This window comes from Anabrus simplex, chromosome 14 (genome assembly GCF_040414725.1).
Source record: "Anabrus simplex isolate iqAnaSimp1 chromosome 14, ASM4041472v1, whole genome shotgun sequence".
NCBI lineage: Eukaryota > Metazoa > Arthropoda > Insecta > Orthoptera > Tettigoniidae > Anabrus > Anabrus simplex.
This window is the reverse complement of record NC_090278.1, coordinates 7,965,240-7,984,432: the sequence shown is the minus strand read 5'-3', so window position 1 is coordinate 7,984,432 and position 19,193 is coordinate 7,965,240. Positions and strand designations below refer to the sequence as shown.

Below are 19,193 nucleotides of genomic sequence, written 5' to 3'. Positions count from 1 at the left end.
CTTCAGGCTACAGTTGATTTGAAATTGGTCCATTGAAAGGTGCCAAGTTAAACCCAACGTTTTTACTACGCTACTCTCACTGTCAGTCAATGAATCCTCGTAAGTTCTCTGGGATAGATTCAAGGAGTTCTGGACTATTTGTACACCACTTTCTCAACGGAAATCCTCCAAGCTGAAGAAGGTCTTGAAGTTCGATTCGCAGCCTTAGAGCTTCATCCAAAGTCTCTGTTCCTGAGATCCAATCATCCACATAAAAATCATGGCGAAGGACTGAAGCCCCTCGAGGGAATCTGGTTGCTTCATCCGTAGCTAGGTAAGCTGCTGACGATGTGCCATACGTGACTGTAGTGAGGGCGTAGGATTTTAGTTCGTCCTGAGGGGTTGATGTTTTGGGTGCACTCTTACTTGTCGGTACATTTTCTCTATGTAAGCTGTAAAGGCTGTTCTATGCATACGGAACCTCATGACCAATGAGCATAAGTCGTCCTGTACTGTTGGTCCTACCATTAAAATGTCATTTAGTGCCACGCCATTGTCGGTCCTTGTAGAGGCATCAAAAACCACCCTTGTGTTGGTAGTACTGCTCAAATGGTTGTGAACCGCGTGATGAGGGTAATATTCTGTTTGTCTTAGTGTGGAATTTGGTTGAAGTTCGACCATGTGTCCAAGTGCTTCATATTCCCTCATAAACTCGACATAATCTTGACGAAGATTGCTCATCACTTGCAATTTTCTCTCCAGGAAATGAAAACGATGTCTTGCAATCTCCTTTGAGCTTCCTAGGTTTATTTCCTTTTTCAGGGGTAATTCTACTACATATCTTCCACTCTCATCCCTTAAGGTGGTGTCAATGAAATTTTTCTCACATTCCGCATGTTCTGGTGAACGAATTTCATGACTTATTTCCTCTATGGACCAGAATCGTTGTATTTGATTCTCAAGACTGAGGTCAGACCTAATAAAGAATGAATTAGATCTTTGCCCATTGTCTTCTCCTTCATTCATTTGCTGTGGATACTCCCCGCTAAGAATCCATCCTAACTGAGTGTTCTGCAGTGTGGGATATCCTGCGCGAAATTTCCTCCCCTCCTTCATGAGATGCAAAAAGAACTGAGCTCCGATTAGTAAGTGAGTACTCGGAGGAAGGTGGAAATCTGGATCAGCGAGGATGACATCCTTTGGGATATTCCATTCCTTGAGGTCGATGTTTGATGCAGGGATATTGCCAGTTATCCTAGATAGTACTATACATTCCATATTGATATGAAAGTCACTGACGGTCGAGTGCACTTCTACGTTTACCGATGAATCAGCTTCGGATGTCAGTTCACCGAATGCTTTCAGGGATATAACGGTCGTTCTTTTCTTCTTAAGTTTAAGTTGTTGTACCGCCTGCTCGGATATGAAGTTGCTTTGGGAACCGCTATCTAATACGCCTCGCATGCAATGATATCTTCCGTTTGAGTCCTTGATTTTAACCGGGACTGTGCTTAGAAGAACCTGAGTGTTTGGAGCACTTCTGAGAGAGTGATACGATGATTGGAGTGTGTCGTTACCCTGTGGGTTTTGTGCCATAGTGTTGTTTATGTTAGTTTTTTCCTCATTCTGATCGTTTTGGTATAGCAACGTGTGGTGGTATTTCTTGCATACCTTACATGTAGTACTGGATCTACATGCTTTCCAAGTGTGTGATGGACTAAGGCAGTTACTGCAGTGCTTGTTATCTTTGATCAATTTGAACCTTTCACCAGAACTCAAATTGAGGAAATCAGGACATTTATACAGTCTGTGCTCTTATGAACAGATGTAACATATCACTGCTGTCGAAATGTATGGCTGCTGTTGTGTTATCAAGCGTGGCGCTGATTTCGGGTAATTGTTAGGACTGACTGCAGGTGGTTGGGTAGAAGAGCAGAGTTGTAGTGTCTGACAGCGTCTCTCCAAGAAACTAATGAGCTCCTCGAATTTAACTGCATCGGAATGAGAATGCTCCTTTTCAAATTCTAAGCTTAGTTTTTTGTCTAGTCGAGAGAGTAGGAGTTCATTAAGAAGTAAATCTAGGATACTTGGTTGGGCGTTTAGGGCATCTATACTGCCCTTGAATATATTGATCAGTTTGCATATTTCACTCTCCGTTGAACCTATTTTATGTGAAATTTCCGTAATTTGCCTAATGTGTTCAGCTGCAATTAATTTGGGTGAATGATAACGATTGACCAGAATGTTGTAGGCTACTTGAAAGTTGGAGTCAGAAATGCTGATATTTCTTACGCTGTCCTTGGCTTCGCCTTTCAGAAAAGAGAGCAAGTAATGGAATTTCTCTATGTTTAATAGGTTATTATTGTTGACCACCAGGCCTTCAAACGTGTCTTTGAAATGCAGCCAGGTAATTAGAGTCCCAGTAAATGTGGGGAGATTTATTTTCGGTAATTTGATATTTCTAGGCATGTCATGTGATGACTGAGTGAGCACTTCAACATTACCTGACATATTTTGTAGATTGGTGGCCTTCCTTAATTTAGCCTCCAGCAGGTCGATTGTGTCTTCGAATTCTTCTCGGTAGATCGTGTTAGATTCCTCATTTTCTTCATCATACGACTCTAGTTGGCTTTGAATTTGCTTGAATTCTTCGTTGGTGGAGAGCAATCTGTTTAATTTAACCTGAATGAGGTTGATATCGGCAGAATTTACACTGACTGACTGACTGAGCAAATGCAACACCAAGAAGGAGTGGTCAGAACTTTATGCCAATTGCAGGGTAGACTGACGTCACTGAGGTATGCTCATGATGTGAAATGCGCCGCTGTGCTGCGCACGTAGCGAACGATAAATGGGACACGGCGTTGGCGAATGGCCCACTTCGTACCGTGATTTCTCAGCCGACAGTCATTGTAGAACGTGTTGTCGTGTGCCACAAGACACGTGTATAGCTAAGAATGCCAGGCCGCCGTCAACGGAGGCATTTTCAGCAGACAGACGACTTTACGAGGGGTATGGTGATCGGGCTGAGAAGGGCAGGTTGGTCGCTTCGTCAAATCGCAGCCGATACCCATAGGGATGTGTCCACGGTGCAGCGCCTGTAGCGAAGATGGTTGGCGCAGGGACATATGGCACGTGCGAGGGGTCCAGGCGCAGCCCGAGTGACGTCAGCACGCGAGGATCGGCGCATCCGCCGCCAAGCGGTGGCAGCCCCGCACGCCACGTCAACCGCCATTCTTCAGCATGTGCAAGACACCCTGGCTGTTCCAATATCGACCAGAACAATTTCCCGTCGATTGGTTGAAGGAGGCCTGCACTCCCGGCGTCCGCTCAGAAGACTACCATTGACTCCACAGCATAGACGTGCACGCCTGGCATGGTGCCGGGCTAGAGCGACTTGGATGAGGGAATGGCGGAACGTCGTGTTCTCCGATGAGTCACGCTTCTGTTCTGTCACTGATAGTCACCGCAGACGAGTGTGGCGTCGGCGTGGAGAAAGGTCAAATCCGGCAGTAACTGTGGAGCGCCCTACCGCTAGACAACGCGGCATCATGGTTTGGGGCGCTATTGCGTATGATTCCACGTCACCTCTAGTGCGTATTCAAGGCACGTTAAATGCCCACCGCTACGTGCAGCATGTGCTGCGGCCGGTGGCACTCCCGTACCTTCAGGGGCTGCCCAATGCTCTGTTTCAGCAGGATAATGCCCGCCTACACACTGCTCGCATCTCCCAACAGGCTCTACGAGGTGTACAGATGCTTCCGTGGCCAGCGTACTCTCCGGATCTCTCACTAATCGAACACGTGTGGGATCTCATTGGACGCCGTTTGAAAACTCTGCCCCAGCCTCGTACGCACGACCAACTGTGGCAAATGGTTGACAGAGAATGGAGAACCATCCCTCAGGATACCATCCGCACTCTTATTGACTCTGTACCTCGACGTGTTTCTGCGTGCATCGCCGCTCGCGGTGGTCCTACATCCTACTGAGTCGATGCCGTGCGCATTGTGTAACCTGCATATCGGTTTGAAATAAACATCAATTATTCATCCGTGCCGTCTCTGTTTTTTCCCCAACTTTCATCCCTTTCGAACCACTCCTCCTTGGTGTTGCATTGTCACTGTCAGTCAGTGTATTTCTGACTCAACGAAGTGTTGAATGCGAGTTACACAAGCCTTCAAGGTTGCTCTCCTTTTGGTTAATGTTCGTTTTTTGGAGTCTTCCATATTTATAGAATATCGTGGTGCTATAAAATGAGTAAGATTTCGATAAGTTATCACAGTGTAGTGGATAATAATTATTCCGAGGTAACACGTAACTTTCTGGATGAACGAAAGAGTAAGTAAGAACCACCGCCGTCTCGATCCTCCTATACTGCCTGCTCTATGCGAGCCTTTTTGCGACTACGCTGCGACAACATTTCTCCGGTAGATGGCAGACATAGACGCACAATGTTCTAGACTTATTCTAATGACGACAGCCTACAAAACACTATGCAGTATGGTCATATGTTCACTGAATCTCGTAAATTACATCAGTAATATTACATATCGGCAATATTACCTGCACGAAGTCGCAGTTGGCCTCTTCATGCACAATTTAAAGATTTTCCTGGACGAAGGCTTTGAGTGGTACCGTACTTTTTGTGTTCTTGCCAACGCAATATCAAATAATAGAGGTCTTACGAACTTGGTTAGGATAATTTCACTAACAGTTTGCTGATGTTCTTTGACCTCACACTGTAACAAAACACATTCTGAAAGTTTTTTTGATATTTGTTTTTCGTCGCACCGATACAGATGGGTCTTATGGCGATGATGGGATAGGAAAGGCCTAGGAATGGGAAGGAAGCGGCCGTGGCCTTAATTAAGGTACAGCCCAGAATTTGCCTGGTGTGAAAATGGGAAACCACGGAAAACCAACTTCAGGGCTTCCGACCGTGGGGTTCGAACCCACTATCTCCCGGATGCAAGCTCATAGCTGCGCGCTCCTAACCGCACGGCCAACTCGCCCGGTATTCTGAAAGGGAAGACGTCGCAAGTCCTCGTATTACGCTCGTACGCATGAAGGACATCGACAATAAGGCACAGCAGCTTAAACGAACTCCTGCAGATGGTTCACCAGAGCAACAAAACCAGGTTTTGGGTATCGAACTCCTCCTCTGTCCTGATGTACACTGACTGACAGTAACAATGCAACACCAAGGAGGAGTGGTTCGAAAGGGATGAAAGTTGGGGAAAAAACAGAGACGGCACGGATGAATAATTGTTGTTTATTTCAAACCGATATGCAGGTTACACAATGCGCACGGCATCGACTCAGTAGGATGTAGGACCACCGCGAGCGGCGATGCACGCAGAAACACGTCGAGGTACAGAGTCAATAAGAGTGCGGATGGTGTCCTGAGGGATGGTTCTCCATTCTCTGTCAACCATTTGCCACAGTTGGTCGTCCGTACAAGGCTGGGGCAGAGTTTTCAAACGGCGTCCAATTAGATCCCACACGTGTTTGATTGGTGAGAGATCCGGAGAGTACGCTGGCCACGGAAGCATCTGTACACCTCGTAGAGCCTGTTGGGAGATGCGAGCAGTGTGTGGGCGGGCATTATCCTGCTGAAACAGAGCATTGGGCAGCCCCTGAAGGTATGGGAGTGCCACCGGCCGCAGCACATGCTGCACGTAGCGGTGGGCATTTAACGTGCCTTGAATACGCACTAGAGGTGACGTGGAATCATACGCAATAGCGCCCCAAACCATGATGCCGCGTTGTCTAGCGGTAGGGCGCTCCACAGTTACTGCCGGATTTGACCTTTCTCCACGCCGACGCCACACTCGTCTGCGGTGACTATCAGTGACAGAACAGAAGCGTGACTCATCGGAGAACACGACGTTCCGCCATTCCCTCATCCAAGTCGCTCTAGCCCGGCACCATGCCAGGCGTGCACGTCTATGCTGTGGAGTCAATGGTAGTCTTCTGAGCGGACGCCGGGAGTGCAGGCCTCCTTCAACCAATCGACGGGAAATTGTTCTGGTCGATATTGGAACAGCCAGGGTGTCTTGCACATGCTGAAGAATGGCGGTTGACGTGGCGTGCGGGGCTGCCACCGCCTGGTGGCGGATGCGCCGATCCTCGCGTGCTGACGTCACTCGGGCTGCGCCTGGACCCCTCGCACGTGCCACATGTCCCTGCGCCAACCATCTTCGCCACAGGCGCTGCACCGTGGACACATCCCTATGGGTATCGGCTGCGATTTGACGAAGCGACCAACCTGCCCTTCTCAGCCCGATCACCATACCCCTCGTAAAGTCGTCTGTCTGCTGAAAATGCCTCCGTTGACGGCGGCCTGGCATTCTTAGCTATACACGTGTCCTGTGGCACACGACAACACGTTCTACAATGACTGTCGGCTGAGAAATCACGGTACGAAGTGGGCCATTCGCCAACGCCGTGTCCCATTTATCGTTCGCTACGTGCGCAGCACAGCGGCGCATTTCACATCATGAGCATACCTCAGTGACGTCAGTCTACCCTGCAATTGGCATAAAGTTCTGACCACTCCTTCTTGGTGTTGCATTTGCTCTGTCAGTCAGTGTATAATCAGTTCCATTTAGAGGTGGAACTAGCACTATCGATCTCATCTTCTTCCGAGGCAGAGGGATCACCTTTATGCATCACCAAATAGCAAAATGACAAAACATCTCAGAAACATTTACCAATCTATGCGACTTTCAGAGTAAGAAAGAATTGCCAAGACAAAGTAAAACTGTCACAAACAGGATCAAGAAAACTAGACATCGATAAACTACAGGCAAACCAAACAAAGGTAGAATTAGCATCACAGCTCATTGAAGCAGACCAAACAGATTCTGCTCTAGAAACTATCAACCACTTGAGACGATATTAAATAATGTGAGCCTCCCCCTTATAAACATTTTGAACTGGCCTGTGAGCCCTAGAATATCTGTGTCAATTCAATGCTCGACTTCCCGTTTTATGCTAATATAAGCCGCGCGGCGTTCTCCTAGCTCTGGTTGGTCGCGCATGCGCAATCCTCCTACCAGGCAAAACTGGCCTGCTCCTCGCTTGCTTGCCGATGTGAGTCGACGTCCTGTAGCCGCCATGGATAGACGTGTATGTGAGTGTTCCGCTATGCGGCGGATGGTGGTGCTGAAACCCCCATGAAACCAACTTAAGAGGGATTATCCCTTGTTCTATTAGTTGCTGGCCTCCTACTGTTTCACTGGATTATGTTTTTGCTACGATAATCCCCAGGATCCTTGGTGAACAACTTTAGTTCACGGCCTCGTGGTTGCCGGTCTTCAATAACAATGGCCAAGGTTTGAACTTCTCAATTTTTCTGGACTCAAAGGTATGTAACTGTTTTGGATTAAAGTATTTCTGGGGAAGCAAGAAGATTTATGTGTTTCGGCGTACTTCAAGATAACTGTAATAATAATAATAATAATATTTGGATTAAGACTTCCTCTTCGAAAATTGTGCTGGATATCGTGTGCGTCTGTGAACATTAGGAAACGGTTTCGGCAATTAATCATTTTAGAATGCAGTTCGCACGGTGAAAAAAAATTGTATGTTTATCGTAAAATTCTGTAAAAGTTTTTTTTGCACTTGATTGTACAATAAGGTGTGAACCAAGGCGCAGTTTCCAAGGTAGCGGGGTTAGCTTTCCTTCGGGTTCCTTGCCTTTTGGGTTTTATTCCTCCTTTTTGTTCTTTTTGCATTGTTTCCGGGATCTCTGTTTTATTTTTGAGTTTAAACCGTTGGTTTCTTCTCTTTTGTAGACCGTGCTTTGTTTTGTCCGTTTCTATGGCAACGTGTGTTTGGGTAATTGTTGTGGGGGTTTTTTTTTACCGCGGTTGTTGTTGGTTGATGTGTTCTTGTGGGATGAAAATATTTTTGTTGCCTGGTATCGTTGGCATTTATTTCATATAAAGTGATTTATTTCGGCCTACCTTTGGTCGTTTCGTCTCGTTCTTTGGCTGGGCGAAAAGTGTAACTCCTTCCTTTAATTTCGTGTGCCCTTGGAAATTGTCCTTGGTAGAAATTGGAACGAATTGTGGTAAAGTTAAAAGGCAACCGGCCTAAAGGTCATGGGACTAGGGTTTGTTTACTAAACATGGTATTTGTTTTTTTTTCTTAAACGCGTGATCGATCACACTTAAATCAATATTTAATTATCTTGTTTGACGGTATGGAGGTCACTGTTGTTTTTTTTCTTGTTGATTTTTACGATTTAGTTCCTTAATTTTGTTAAATGAAGTCTGCATTTTCTTTTTTAAAGCTGCCTCATTGGGTATTTATTTATTAATCATATTAATTTCTTGCAGGTTAATCCAATTATTGTTAGTCAAGTATTTACTTTCTTTTAAACAATATGGTTCAAAGTATTTTCTGAATTAATAATGAACCTAGGTCCACTCCTAATATTATCTTGAAATGTTACCTCTCATTTAAATGTCTATTAAAGTTTCCTTTTTCATATCACTTAAAAGTTGGTTTTCATTTACCACTTTTGGTGCAGCGCTGCAACTATTTTCTTGTTTGGTTGTCCACGGACCTTAAGTCGCTTTTCCTCCACGTTTTGGGTAAGTGTCTCTCTTTTCTTCCTTTTGGGTAATTTTGTATCATGTTGTTGGCTGGTGCCGTTTTTATCCTTGGAATTTTTTGATGTACTGTGACTCGTTGCTTCTTTTTCGCCCTTGTTTTCTCTTGTGTTCGCTTAAACTACCCTCTTGGGGCGGACACAATAGCAACCTTCACACCAGTGTCTCTGTCTCTCTCTCTCTCTCTCTCTCTCTCTCTCTCTCTCTCTCTCTCTTTTTCTCCCTCTCTCTCTCTCTCTTTTCCTATCTCCTTCTTTTCCCTCAACTGGTGGGGTAAGGTTATTAACCTCATCACCGCTGGGATATTTCCGGGGTCCTAGAGGGTGGTGACCGGTGAGAGTGGTATCAGAGCGGTGGTTGTTTGTTGTTCCACTGTTGTTGCTCTGCTGCCTAATCTCTGTTGTTTCTGCCTTGTGAGCCTATTTTCCTCCCCTCCTACCCTTGCTTGGCGCAGTGCTGTAGTGAATGTTGGTGAATGGAAACCAAAGACTTAAAAAACTAAAGGTGTTATTGTCAATAACTATTGTAAAAGGGAGTGCAAGGATCTTGTGTAATTTTTTTTGATTATTTTGTTCCATGTTTGCTACCATGGCGCGTGCCGTTACGAACCCCTCCTTCCTGCGTCGTGCCGAATTGGAGTACGAGTTATCAATTCGTGGCCTTGAACCTGCCCGTACTGTCGCTGAGTGTGCTGCCTTGCTATCAGCCAACTCCCAGGTCCCCATTAATGTATTTTCTATTGACAGGAGTCGAGTGGGTGAGTACCTTAACCTGATCTGTGACAATCTTAACGAAATTAATATTATTCGCGAAGAGTTTATTGAATTGCCTCCGTCCAAAGCCCAAGTAAACCGGCTGAGGGCCAGAGCTGACCACTACTCGGGTCGAATTCAGGATTTATTATCTATTAAGCCTGATTCTGTTTTTGTGTCAGAATGTGCTAGATTGTTAACGGTGGTTTCTGGCATCACCTCTGATCTAGACTTGCTGTTGATTAACAGAGATATGGAGAATTGTTCTATTTCTACTGCACTTAACCCTACTGTACCCACCCCGAGTGTCCCTTCCCACCAAATTGTGTCCTCGACCCATGCCCAAGGTCAGTGCTGTGTGACTGCTCCTTTACTGGAAACCTTAGTCTCTAAGCTAAATTCGGCGTCATCGCCTAACTGTTTAAAGGAAGTCTTTCGGGGAGTGAAGTCCTTTTCTGTAAATTCTATCGATGAGTGTATTCGATTCTTACGGTTTCTGGTGGAGTTAACCGAGACTGGTAATGTGTACTCAGTTGACGATTTGGGGATTTTCCGCGCCCTCTTCCCTCACTGTGAAGGGATTCTAAAGAGAGAAATTTCTGAAGCTATCTCTAAAAATTTATCGATTAGTACCTTTCATGAACTTGTCCTTTCCAAATTTATTCCCTCTCTTGCTCTCCAAAGTCTTGTGCCCCAACACTGTTTCCGGACCCAGTTCCTGCATGAGAACTTGCTAACTTATGTGCTGGATCTGCGATTCTTTTGCAAGGTTTTTAGAATTTCTGTGCCAGAAAGTGAAATGGTCTCTAGAATTTTAAAAGGAATATCTCCTGCGTACCGCTCCTATCTTTCCTTAACCCGTTGCCCTACTACCTTTCAAGAATTGGAAGAGGCCTGTTCCTTTGCTGAAGATGTCAAACATGGGGATGCCTCCAGACCTGTGAATTTCCCTCCCCCTACTACTACCAATTGTCCTGTCCTTCCGTCAACACCTAAAGTAGGGAATGCCCGTAAATGTTACAACTGTGGGTCCCGAAGTCATCTAAGAAATTCCTGCCCTGACGTTAGACGTGGTCCAGGCGCTTGCTATTCCTGTGGCTCTAGACAGCATGTTAAAAGAAAGTGCCCCTTGGTAGACAGAAATGGTACTCAATGACTAGAAAGGGAAAGGGCAAAGTCTGCCAATTCTAAGTTTGTAAACCCTGAATCTCGTAAGAAACCGGTGTGTCCCCCTAGGTGCAATAGTATTTCTGCTCATGCCCCCTCCTCTGGCACGTGCACATTTGTCGAAGTCAACAATGAACCCGTAGATGCTCTTCTTGATACTGGAAGCGCAGTATGCTTGATGAATTATGCCTGGTATTGTCAAAAGAAATCCTCGTGTAAACTTCCGGAAATAAAACCCTCTAATCTAAGATGCGTTTCGGCTAATTGTCAGTTTTTAAATATTTTGGGGACTGTGAAGGTCAAGTTAAGGATTGGGAATTTCACTTGGAAGATCAAGTGCTTGGTGACATCCAATTTATCATGTAACATTATTCTGGGTACCAATTTTCTATCTTGGGCTGGTGTCGTTTTGGATCCTCAGTGTCGAAATTTCTTTTTTAAATTTTCTCCTGACCTGAAATTTGAATTGATTAACGTTCCCTTGAAATTGCCTAAAGTTTTGTGTGTGGGTTATCCTGTGTCAGATATGTCTAGTGACATCGATCGGCTTGATCTGAATCACTTAGGAGATGCCGAAGCACGGCAAATTCGTGATCTTTGCAGGGAATTTCCCGATGTGTTCACTAGCAAGTTAGGCTTGACCAACGTACTCGAGTACGACATTGAGTTGTCTGACCTGCAGCCTGTTCGATCCCCTCCTTATCGCCTTTCCCCACCCCGTATGTTGGAATTAAAGAAAATCATTGAGCAAATGGAAAGAGACGGAGTGATCAGACCTTCGACTTCCCCGTATGCGTCCCCTGTGTTCTTGGTACCCAAACCTTCTGGTGGTTATCGTGCTGTGATTGATTATAGGGCTCTAAATAATAAGATTGTACTCCAATCTATTCCCCTACCCGACCTTCATACTTGTTTTGGATGGTTCTCAGGTGCGAAATTTTTCACTGTCCTGGATTTGAACCAGGCTTATTACCAAGTGCCATTATCGAAGAGATCAATTCCCCTCACTGCCTTCATCACCGACTGGAACTTGTATGAGTTCCTCAGACTCCCGTTCGGGCTAAGCTGTGGAGCAGCTGTGTTGTCGAGGTTGTTAAATTCCATTCTCTCTGACATTAAGTTCAGCTATGTCTTTAATTACCTGGACGATTTATTAATTTATTCGAATACCTTCGAGGAACATATGGTGCACGTTAGGGAAGTATTGCTACGGTTAAGGAAAGCAGGCCTTACAGTGAAGTTATCAAAGGTAGCTTTCGCCAGACCCAGCATGTCTTTCTTGGGACATGTAGTTTCTTCTGAAGGCGTTTCCATAGATCATTCCAGAACTCAAGCCATTAGGGATTTTCCACCTCCCAAAGATGTCAAGGGCGTTGCTCGATTCATTGGTATGGTCAATTTCTTTAGAAAATTCATCCCTAACTTTGCTGAAGTGGCTGCCCCGTTGAACGACCTTAGGAAAAAGAATGTAAAGTTTACTTGGGGTAAAGCCCAGGAGGAAGCTTTCAATTCATTGAAGGTCGCTCTGATTAATGCACCGTTGTTAGCTATTCCTGATTTCGAGAAACGTTTCATTGTCCAAACTGATGCCTCTGGGCGTGCTATCGCTGGCGTTCTGTTACAAGAACATGAAGATGGGCGTAGGCCCGTGGCCTACGTATCCAGGGTCCTCAATGATCTGGAGTCTAAGTACTCCATTTATGAACTAGAGTGTCTAGCTGTGCTATTTGCTCTGGAGAAATTTCGATCTTTCATTGAACACGTCAACTTTGATCTGGAAACCGACAATCAGGCTCTTTCTTGGGTGTTGAACCGTCCCAAAAGGACCGGTAGGATAACTAGATGGGCATTACGGATCTCATCCTTTAATTTCAATGTTCGCCACATTCGTGGGTCTGAGAACGTCATTGCCGATGGCTTGAGCAGGATGTTTGAAGGTGATCCTTGTGCGGAAGCCAACCCATGTGTCGATAAGCTTGCTGTCAATACCGTTGGAGTTAGTGCCATCCTCACCGACTCCCCATTGCTGTATCAAGAAATTGGAGATCATCAAAAAACTGATCCGGATCTGAAAAGGATCATTGATACAATCAGTAGCGGGATCGAAGTGAAACCTTACTCCTTATCTAAGGGTGTTCTCTGTTGTAAGGGTCGCAAGGACCATAATTCCAAAATTGTCGTTCCTAAAGTTCTGGTACCTGTCATTTTCAAGTATTACCACTGTTCACCCCTTGGCGGTCATCTAGGAAATTTCAAAACTCGTTTGAAAATCAGGCAATTCTTTGTTTGGAAGAAAATGGATAGTGATATCAGGAACATGGTCAAATCTTGTAAATCTTGCGCCATCAGCAAACCTAATTTGAATAACCGGGTGGGATTATTGTCTTCATCACAAGCGTCGCGCCCCATGGAACGACTGTTCATAGATTTCGTAGGACCCCTCCCCCGATCTTCCTTGGGAAACACCCACATTTTTGTCTGTATAGATGCCTTCTCCCGGTTCTGTTGGATCTTTCCCACCAGGTCCACTAATTCACGTACCTCTATCTCCTGTCTAAATTCCATCTTTGCATCATTTGGCCCACCTAAGTTCTTAGTATCTGACAACGCTAGTTCTTTCACCAGTAACTCCTTCAAAAGATATCTGTTTGAGTTGGGCATTTCACATGTCACCACTATTCCATACTATCCAAATCCTTCTTATGCAGAGAGGTTGAATCGGAACTTAAAATCTGCGTTGATAGCGTATCATCATGACAACCAGTCCAAATGGGACTCCTGTCTGCATTGGTTGGCACATGCTTTCAATTCCGCTACTCATGAGTCCCATGGTAAGACGCCTATGTCTTTAATGTTTGGCTATACTCCGTACTCCCCTATGTCTAACCTGCTATGTATTGAGGATCTTCTCCCAGACCTATCTAGGCCTAATGATGTTCAAAAGATCTGGAACGAAGCAAAAAGGAATCTAGCTGTGTCATACGAAAAGGTCAAAAGGCAGTACGATAAAGGTAGGAAACCGTCAAAATTCAATGTTGGTGATCTCGTGTATGTTAAGTGCTACCCAATGAGTAAGGCCGTGAATAAGTTTTCGGCAAAACTTGCCCCTAGGTACCAAGGCCCGTGCACTGTGTTGGAGTTCTTGTCTCCCGTTTCTATTTTAGTAAGCGACCCTGTAGCAAGGCGTATTAGGCGCGTTCATGTTTCTCAAATTAAACCCGGTTAATCTGGCAAATTGTACCGCATCTTCCGCTGGATGGATGCACCTTTGGTAACTGACCTGTATCGTTAGTGAATTTAGCACACATACTGTGGGGTGGCGAGCGAGCCAATCTGGTCCTTCTGTGCCTCGTGTTGGTGACTCTAATTTAGTACTTCTTGTATGTTACGGTTTCTAGGTGTGGATCCTTGAGTTAGAAATTGTCTTTCCTTTATTGTCTTGTGATGGTGGTATTAATACCTTGGAATTGATATCCTCGTTATCTAACCTTATGCTTATGTATTGCGCTAACGAAGTTCCATTGGGGAAATCTGATGACATCTAACTTAAATTGTGCTTTGTTGTCCCTCTGTTTTCTCTAGGCTTTTAGTATGTAATTTCAAAGTTTTGTTTCTTCTGTGGCTCCGCATGGTTTCCTCCCGCTGAACCCTTTGATCATCTTGTGACTTAATCATTGCTGAGCTATGGTGTGCCTGAGATGGAATGTAAGGGAGTGTGTCTGGTGCCTGAGTGTTTACCATTTTGTCATCCTTTCATTGTGTGCGTGTGTCTGAAGATGTGTGGTGCTTAGTCATGATTGGGTTGCTATTTGTGCCATTTTAGTATTGTACGATTTCTGATTGTGGTGTGTTTCGATCATTCGGTGTCGGATAAGTTCCCTGTTTGCCTTCTGCATGGACTCCGTGTCTTAAAGGTGTTTCTGTTCCGGATACTGATGTTTGTATTCATTCATGATTGAGAGATCTGACACTCCTACTTTGGGGCACTCTTCGCGGCTGTTCTAAAGGTGGTTTTCTATGCGTGAACCCTCTATATTATTTTTCCTGTAATGGGTTTTTGGGCTGAATTTATCTTCCTAACCTTTTGGTTTTGGGGTTATGTAGAAAATCTGTCTCCGATTTTTTCTGTGGGCGTTCGGTTGGTACACTCCTGCCAGCATTATGGTTGTATCTCCTGTGTTGTAACTTGGTAATGTTGTAGTGAGTTGTTAGGATCCTTTTGAAATGTGGACCGTTAGTAACGTAGTGTAATTTTCCTTATCTACCGGTTGGCGTGTGGAGTTTTCGGTGGTACTGTCGGACTTCCTTCCTGAGGATATTTCTCCTTTTGTGCTTCTGTGGAATGGACCTAGTCCTTAGTCTGTACCTGGTTTGCTGTTGTAATTTCTGCTTTGTATTGTGCTGTTTTGTGTGGTCTGTGAGCACGCGTTGAGGATAGTTATCCTTTATCTCTCTATGAATAACCCGTGCTGCTAGCTTGTCATTATTTAGGTAATCGTGTTTGGATTACGTTGTTTGGCTGTCAGGACACCTTGGTTGGGATGTGATTTGTCCTTAATTTACCTCTGTGTCGCGGTAGATTTGGTTGTTGGTTTGGTATCCACTACTCCGAGGAAGTACACCTTCGGGTGGGCAATTCTTAGTTATCTGTTGGCTCTGGGATTTTCGACTTGTTCTTCCTCACGCAGAATTAGGTTTGTGGTTACTATTCTGTACCACGTTGCCCCGTGCATTTATTTTTGGTAGTTGTACCTTGATGTGGCTGTTATGGATGACTGACTGATCGCGATTTTTCCATCTGGTAACCTATAGGAGTCTCCTGATTGCCCATCGATGCTACTGTTGCCTGTCTTCCCTCTCTGTAACTCTAGGGTTTCTGCGTCCCTTCTCCCTGATGGTTTCCCGTTGGTCTGTTCAAAAATTAGTTTTCTCTGCTTGAGTCCTTACCTGTGTTTTGTTGGTGATCTAGGATAAGTTGCCGATCCCAGTGTGGTTTGTATTTTGCTCAACCCCTCGTTCTTGACCCTCGGACTGATTGACGAGTTCGCCACTCTGTAGTTGTGGGTGTGTCACTCCAATATCTAAAAGTGTAATTTGATAGGTCATTCATGTGCCCTCTTAGTTTAACTCCTGCTATTCTAAACCATATGTTCCAAGGACGACTATTCTTTGGAGTGGTCCCGTACCCTTACTTATATATTTTTCTTGTGGATGATTTGTGCTTGAGTAATATTACTGCTTTCCCTTCCGTTATGTTCATGATTCTTCGGGATATCTGTCTTAGTCATGGTTGGTATTAGGTGTTGGATTGTACCCTATGTTTTTATGTGTTCTTGTTAATTGTTTCTCCACGTATCATGGCTAAGTGTCCTTCGTGGAAGAGTAACATGGTATATTTTATGTAGTTTCCCTTTGATTTCTTAATTGTCGTGGTATGGACCCTTCTTTTCCTTCGGTACTATATTGGACCAAGTGGAAAGCTCTGGGCTTCAGCTAGTTTGTTGGTAACTAGCCTATGTAAAGTTAATTGGCAGATCTGTGGATCCTGTAACTGAATACTCACCTACTTTAAGTTTCCTGGTTTGTTTTTTTTTCTCCCTCTTCTTGTGGTTTTGCCCCCATTCGGGTTTTCCGGTGCGTTTCATTTCCCCTGTTGTCTCCCTTTGCAACACAAGATCATGCATTTCCTTAATATCAAAGGAGACTTGTAAAGGCATTCGTGCATTAAAAATTAATTTACCACCGTGCTTGAGGAAATAACCTGGATGCGTGGACTTATAATTATGTGGTTTTCGTTTAGTTTTGGTCAGTATATCTGTGATTAGTGTGAGAGTTGCCGAACCCCAAGGTGAACTGCGTCATGTGTCATAAACTATATCATTGTCTGATGCATTGAAAACTATGTGTATTGGGTGAAACTGAATATTTGGCGAACTCTGGTCATTGTGCACTCTATTTGATGACAAACTTTACTCTGGTGATTTTCCGAGTGCTCGGTTAACGTTTCTGGACACTGTTGTTGATCGCACCCCGCCAATTATTTCTAAAAACTATGTGATATGGAACTGTGTATTGGACTATTAACCTGGTCATGTGAACTTCTAACTGAAATTAGTTAATCTTGGTGGTCGTTTCCTGTTGGACTACTTCGCCCAAATTTAGTATATATGTGACCACCACATCATCATCGTGTTATGCATGAGATTTTGTCGTCGATTCGGGGCGGGAGGGCTGAGACGATATTAAATAATGTGAGCCTCCCCCTTATAAACATTTTGAACTGGCCTGTGAGCCCTAGAATATCTGTGTCAATTCAATGCTCGACTTCCCGTTTTATGCTAATATAAGCCGCGCGGCGTTCTCCTAGCTCTGGTTGGTCGCGCATGCGCAATCCTCCTACCAGGCAAAACTGGCCTGCTCCTCGCTTGCTTGCCGATGTGAGTCGACGTCCTGTAGCCGCCATGGATAGACGTGTATGTGAGTGTTCCGCTATGCGGCGGATGGTGGTGCTGAAACCCCCATGAAACCAACTTAAGAGGGATTATCCCTTGTTCTATTAGTTGCTGGCCTCCTACTGTTTCACTGGATTATGTTTTTGCTACGATAATCCCCAGGATCCTTGGTGAACAACTTTAGTTCACGGCCTCGTGGTTGCCGGTCTTCAATAACAATGGCCAAGGTTTGAACTTCTCAATTTTTCTGGACTCAAAGGTATGTAACTGTTTTGGATTAAAGTATTTCTGGGGAAGCAAGAAGATTTATGTGTTTCGGCGTACTTCAAGATAACTGTAATAATAATAATAATAATATTTGGATTAAGACTTCCTCTTCGAAAATTGTGCTGGATATCGTGTGCGTCTGTGAACATTAGGAAACGGTTTCGGCAATTAATCATTTTAGAATGCAGTTCGCACGGTGGAAAAAAATTGTATGTTTATCGTAAAATTCTGTAAAAGTTTTTTTTGCACTTGATTGTACAATAAGGTGTGAACCAAGGCGCAGTTTCCAAGGTAGCGGGGTTAGCTTTCCTTCGGGTTCCTTGCCTTTTGGGTTTTATTCCTCCTTTTTGTTCTTTTTGCATTGTTTCCGGGATCTCTGTTTTATTTTTGAGTTTAAACCGTTGGTTTCTTCTCTTTTGTAGACCGTGCTTTGTTTTGTCCGTTTCTATGGCAACGTGTGTTTGGGTAATTGTTGTGGGGGTTTTTTTTTACCGCGGTTGTTGTTGGTTGATGTGTTCTTGTGGGATGAAAATATTTTTGTTGCCTGGTATCGTTGGCATTTATTTCATATAAAGTGATTTATTTCGGCCTACCTTTGGTCGTTTCGTCTCGTTCTTTGGCTGGGCGAAAAGTGTAACTCCTTCCTTTAATTTCGTGTGCCCTTGGAAATTGTCCTTGGTAGAAATTGGAACGAATTGTGGTAAAGTTAAAAGGCAACCGGCCTAAAGGTCATGGGACTAGGGTTTGTTTACTAAACATGGTATTTGTTTTTTTTTTCTTAAACGCGTGATCGATCACACTTAAATCAATATTTAATTATCTTGTTTGACGGTATGGAGGTCACTGTTGTTTTTTTTCCTTGTTGATTTTTACGATTTAGTTCCTTAATTTTGTTAAATGAAGTCTGCATTTTCTTTTTTAAAGCTGCCTCATTGGGTATTTATTTATTAATCATATTAATTTCTTGCAGGTTAATCCAATTATTGTTAGTCAAGTATTTACTTTCTTTTAAACAATATGGTTCAAAGTATTTTCTGAATTAATAATGAACCTAGGTCCACTCCTAATATTATCTTGAAATGTTACCTCTCATTTAAATGTCTATTAAAGTTTCCTTTTTCATATCACTTAAAAGTTGGTTTTCATTTACCACTTTTGGTGCAGCGCTGCAACTATTTTCTTGTTTGGTTGTCCACGGACCTTAAGTCGCTTTTCCTCCACGTTTTGGGTAAGTGTCTCTCTTTTCTTCCTTTTGGGTAATTTTGTATCATGTTGTTGGCTGGTGCCGTTTTTATCCTTGGAATTTTTTGATGTACTGTGACTCGTTGCTTCTTTTTCGCCCTTGTTTTCTCTTGTGTTCGCTTAAACTACCCTCTTGGGGCGGACACAATAGCAACCTTCACACCAGTGTCTCTGTCTCTCTCTCTCTCTCTCTCTCTCTCTCTCTCTTTTTCTCCCTCTCTCTCTCTCTCTTTTCCTATCTCCTTCTTTTCCCTCAACTGGTGGGGTAAGGTTATTAACCTCATCACCGCTGGGATATTTCCGGGGTCCTAGAGGGTGGTGACCGGTTAGACACTACATTAGAAACGCCATGATACCCAAAACAGAACGGACCTCAACAATTTGGTTTGTTCATGAGTGTTATGAAGAACGAAGGAAAACACTTCACCTACTGCGCCAAGCCAGACAACAAACGAACAAATCAAATCTTCAAATGTACGCTCGTCAAAGAAAACTCTATAAGGATCTGTTAGCTCTCAAGAAATCAGCCTATATGTAAGACCACGCAAAGATACAAGCTAAGGGAGCTCTTAAAGACCCCTACATAGCCTTGAAGAAAAAAGTACAAAATCAATCAAATCATATAACCATTGAATCTTGGGAAACCCACTTCACAACAATTCTCAACAAAGAAAACAGATCCCGGGCTCTCGACATCAGAGAACAGAACAATA

General features: G+C 44.0%; 1 protein-coding gene across 1 annotated transcript in view; it reads right to left on the bottom strand.

Annotated features, from left to right (window-relative positions):
- LOC136885355 (nephrin-like) overlaps positions 1-19,193 on the bottom strand; it is a 424,800-nt gene that overhangs the window by 80,348 nt on the left and 325,259 nt on the right. The window contains exon 6 of the mRNA XM_068230401.1: positions 15,360-15,378. Coding sequence (XP_068086502.1) covers positions 15,360-15,378 — 19 coding nt within the window. The remainder of the gene's footprint in view (positions 1-15,359; positions 15,379-19,193) is intronic.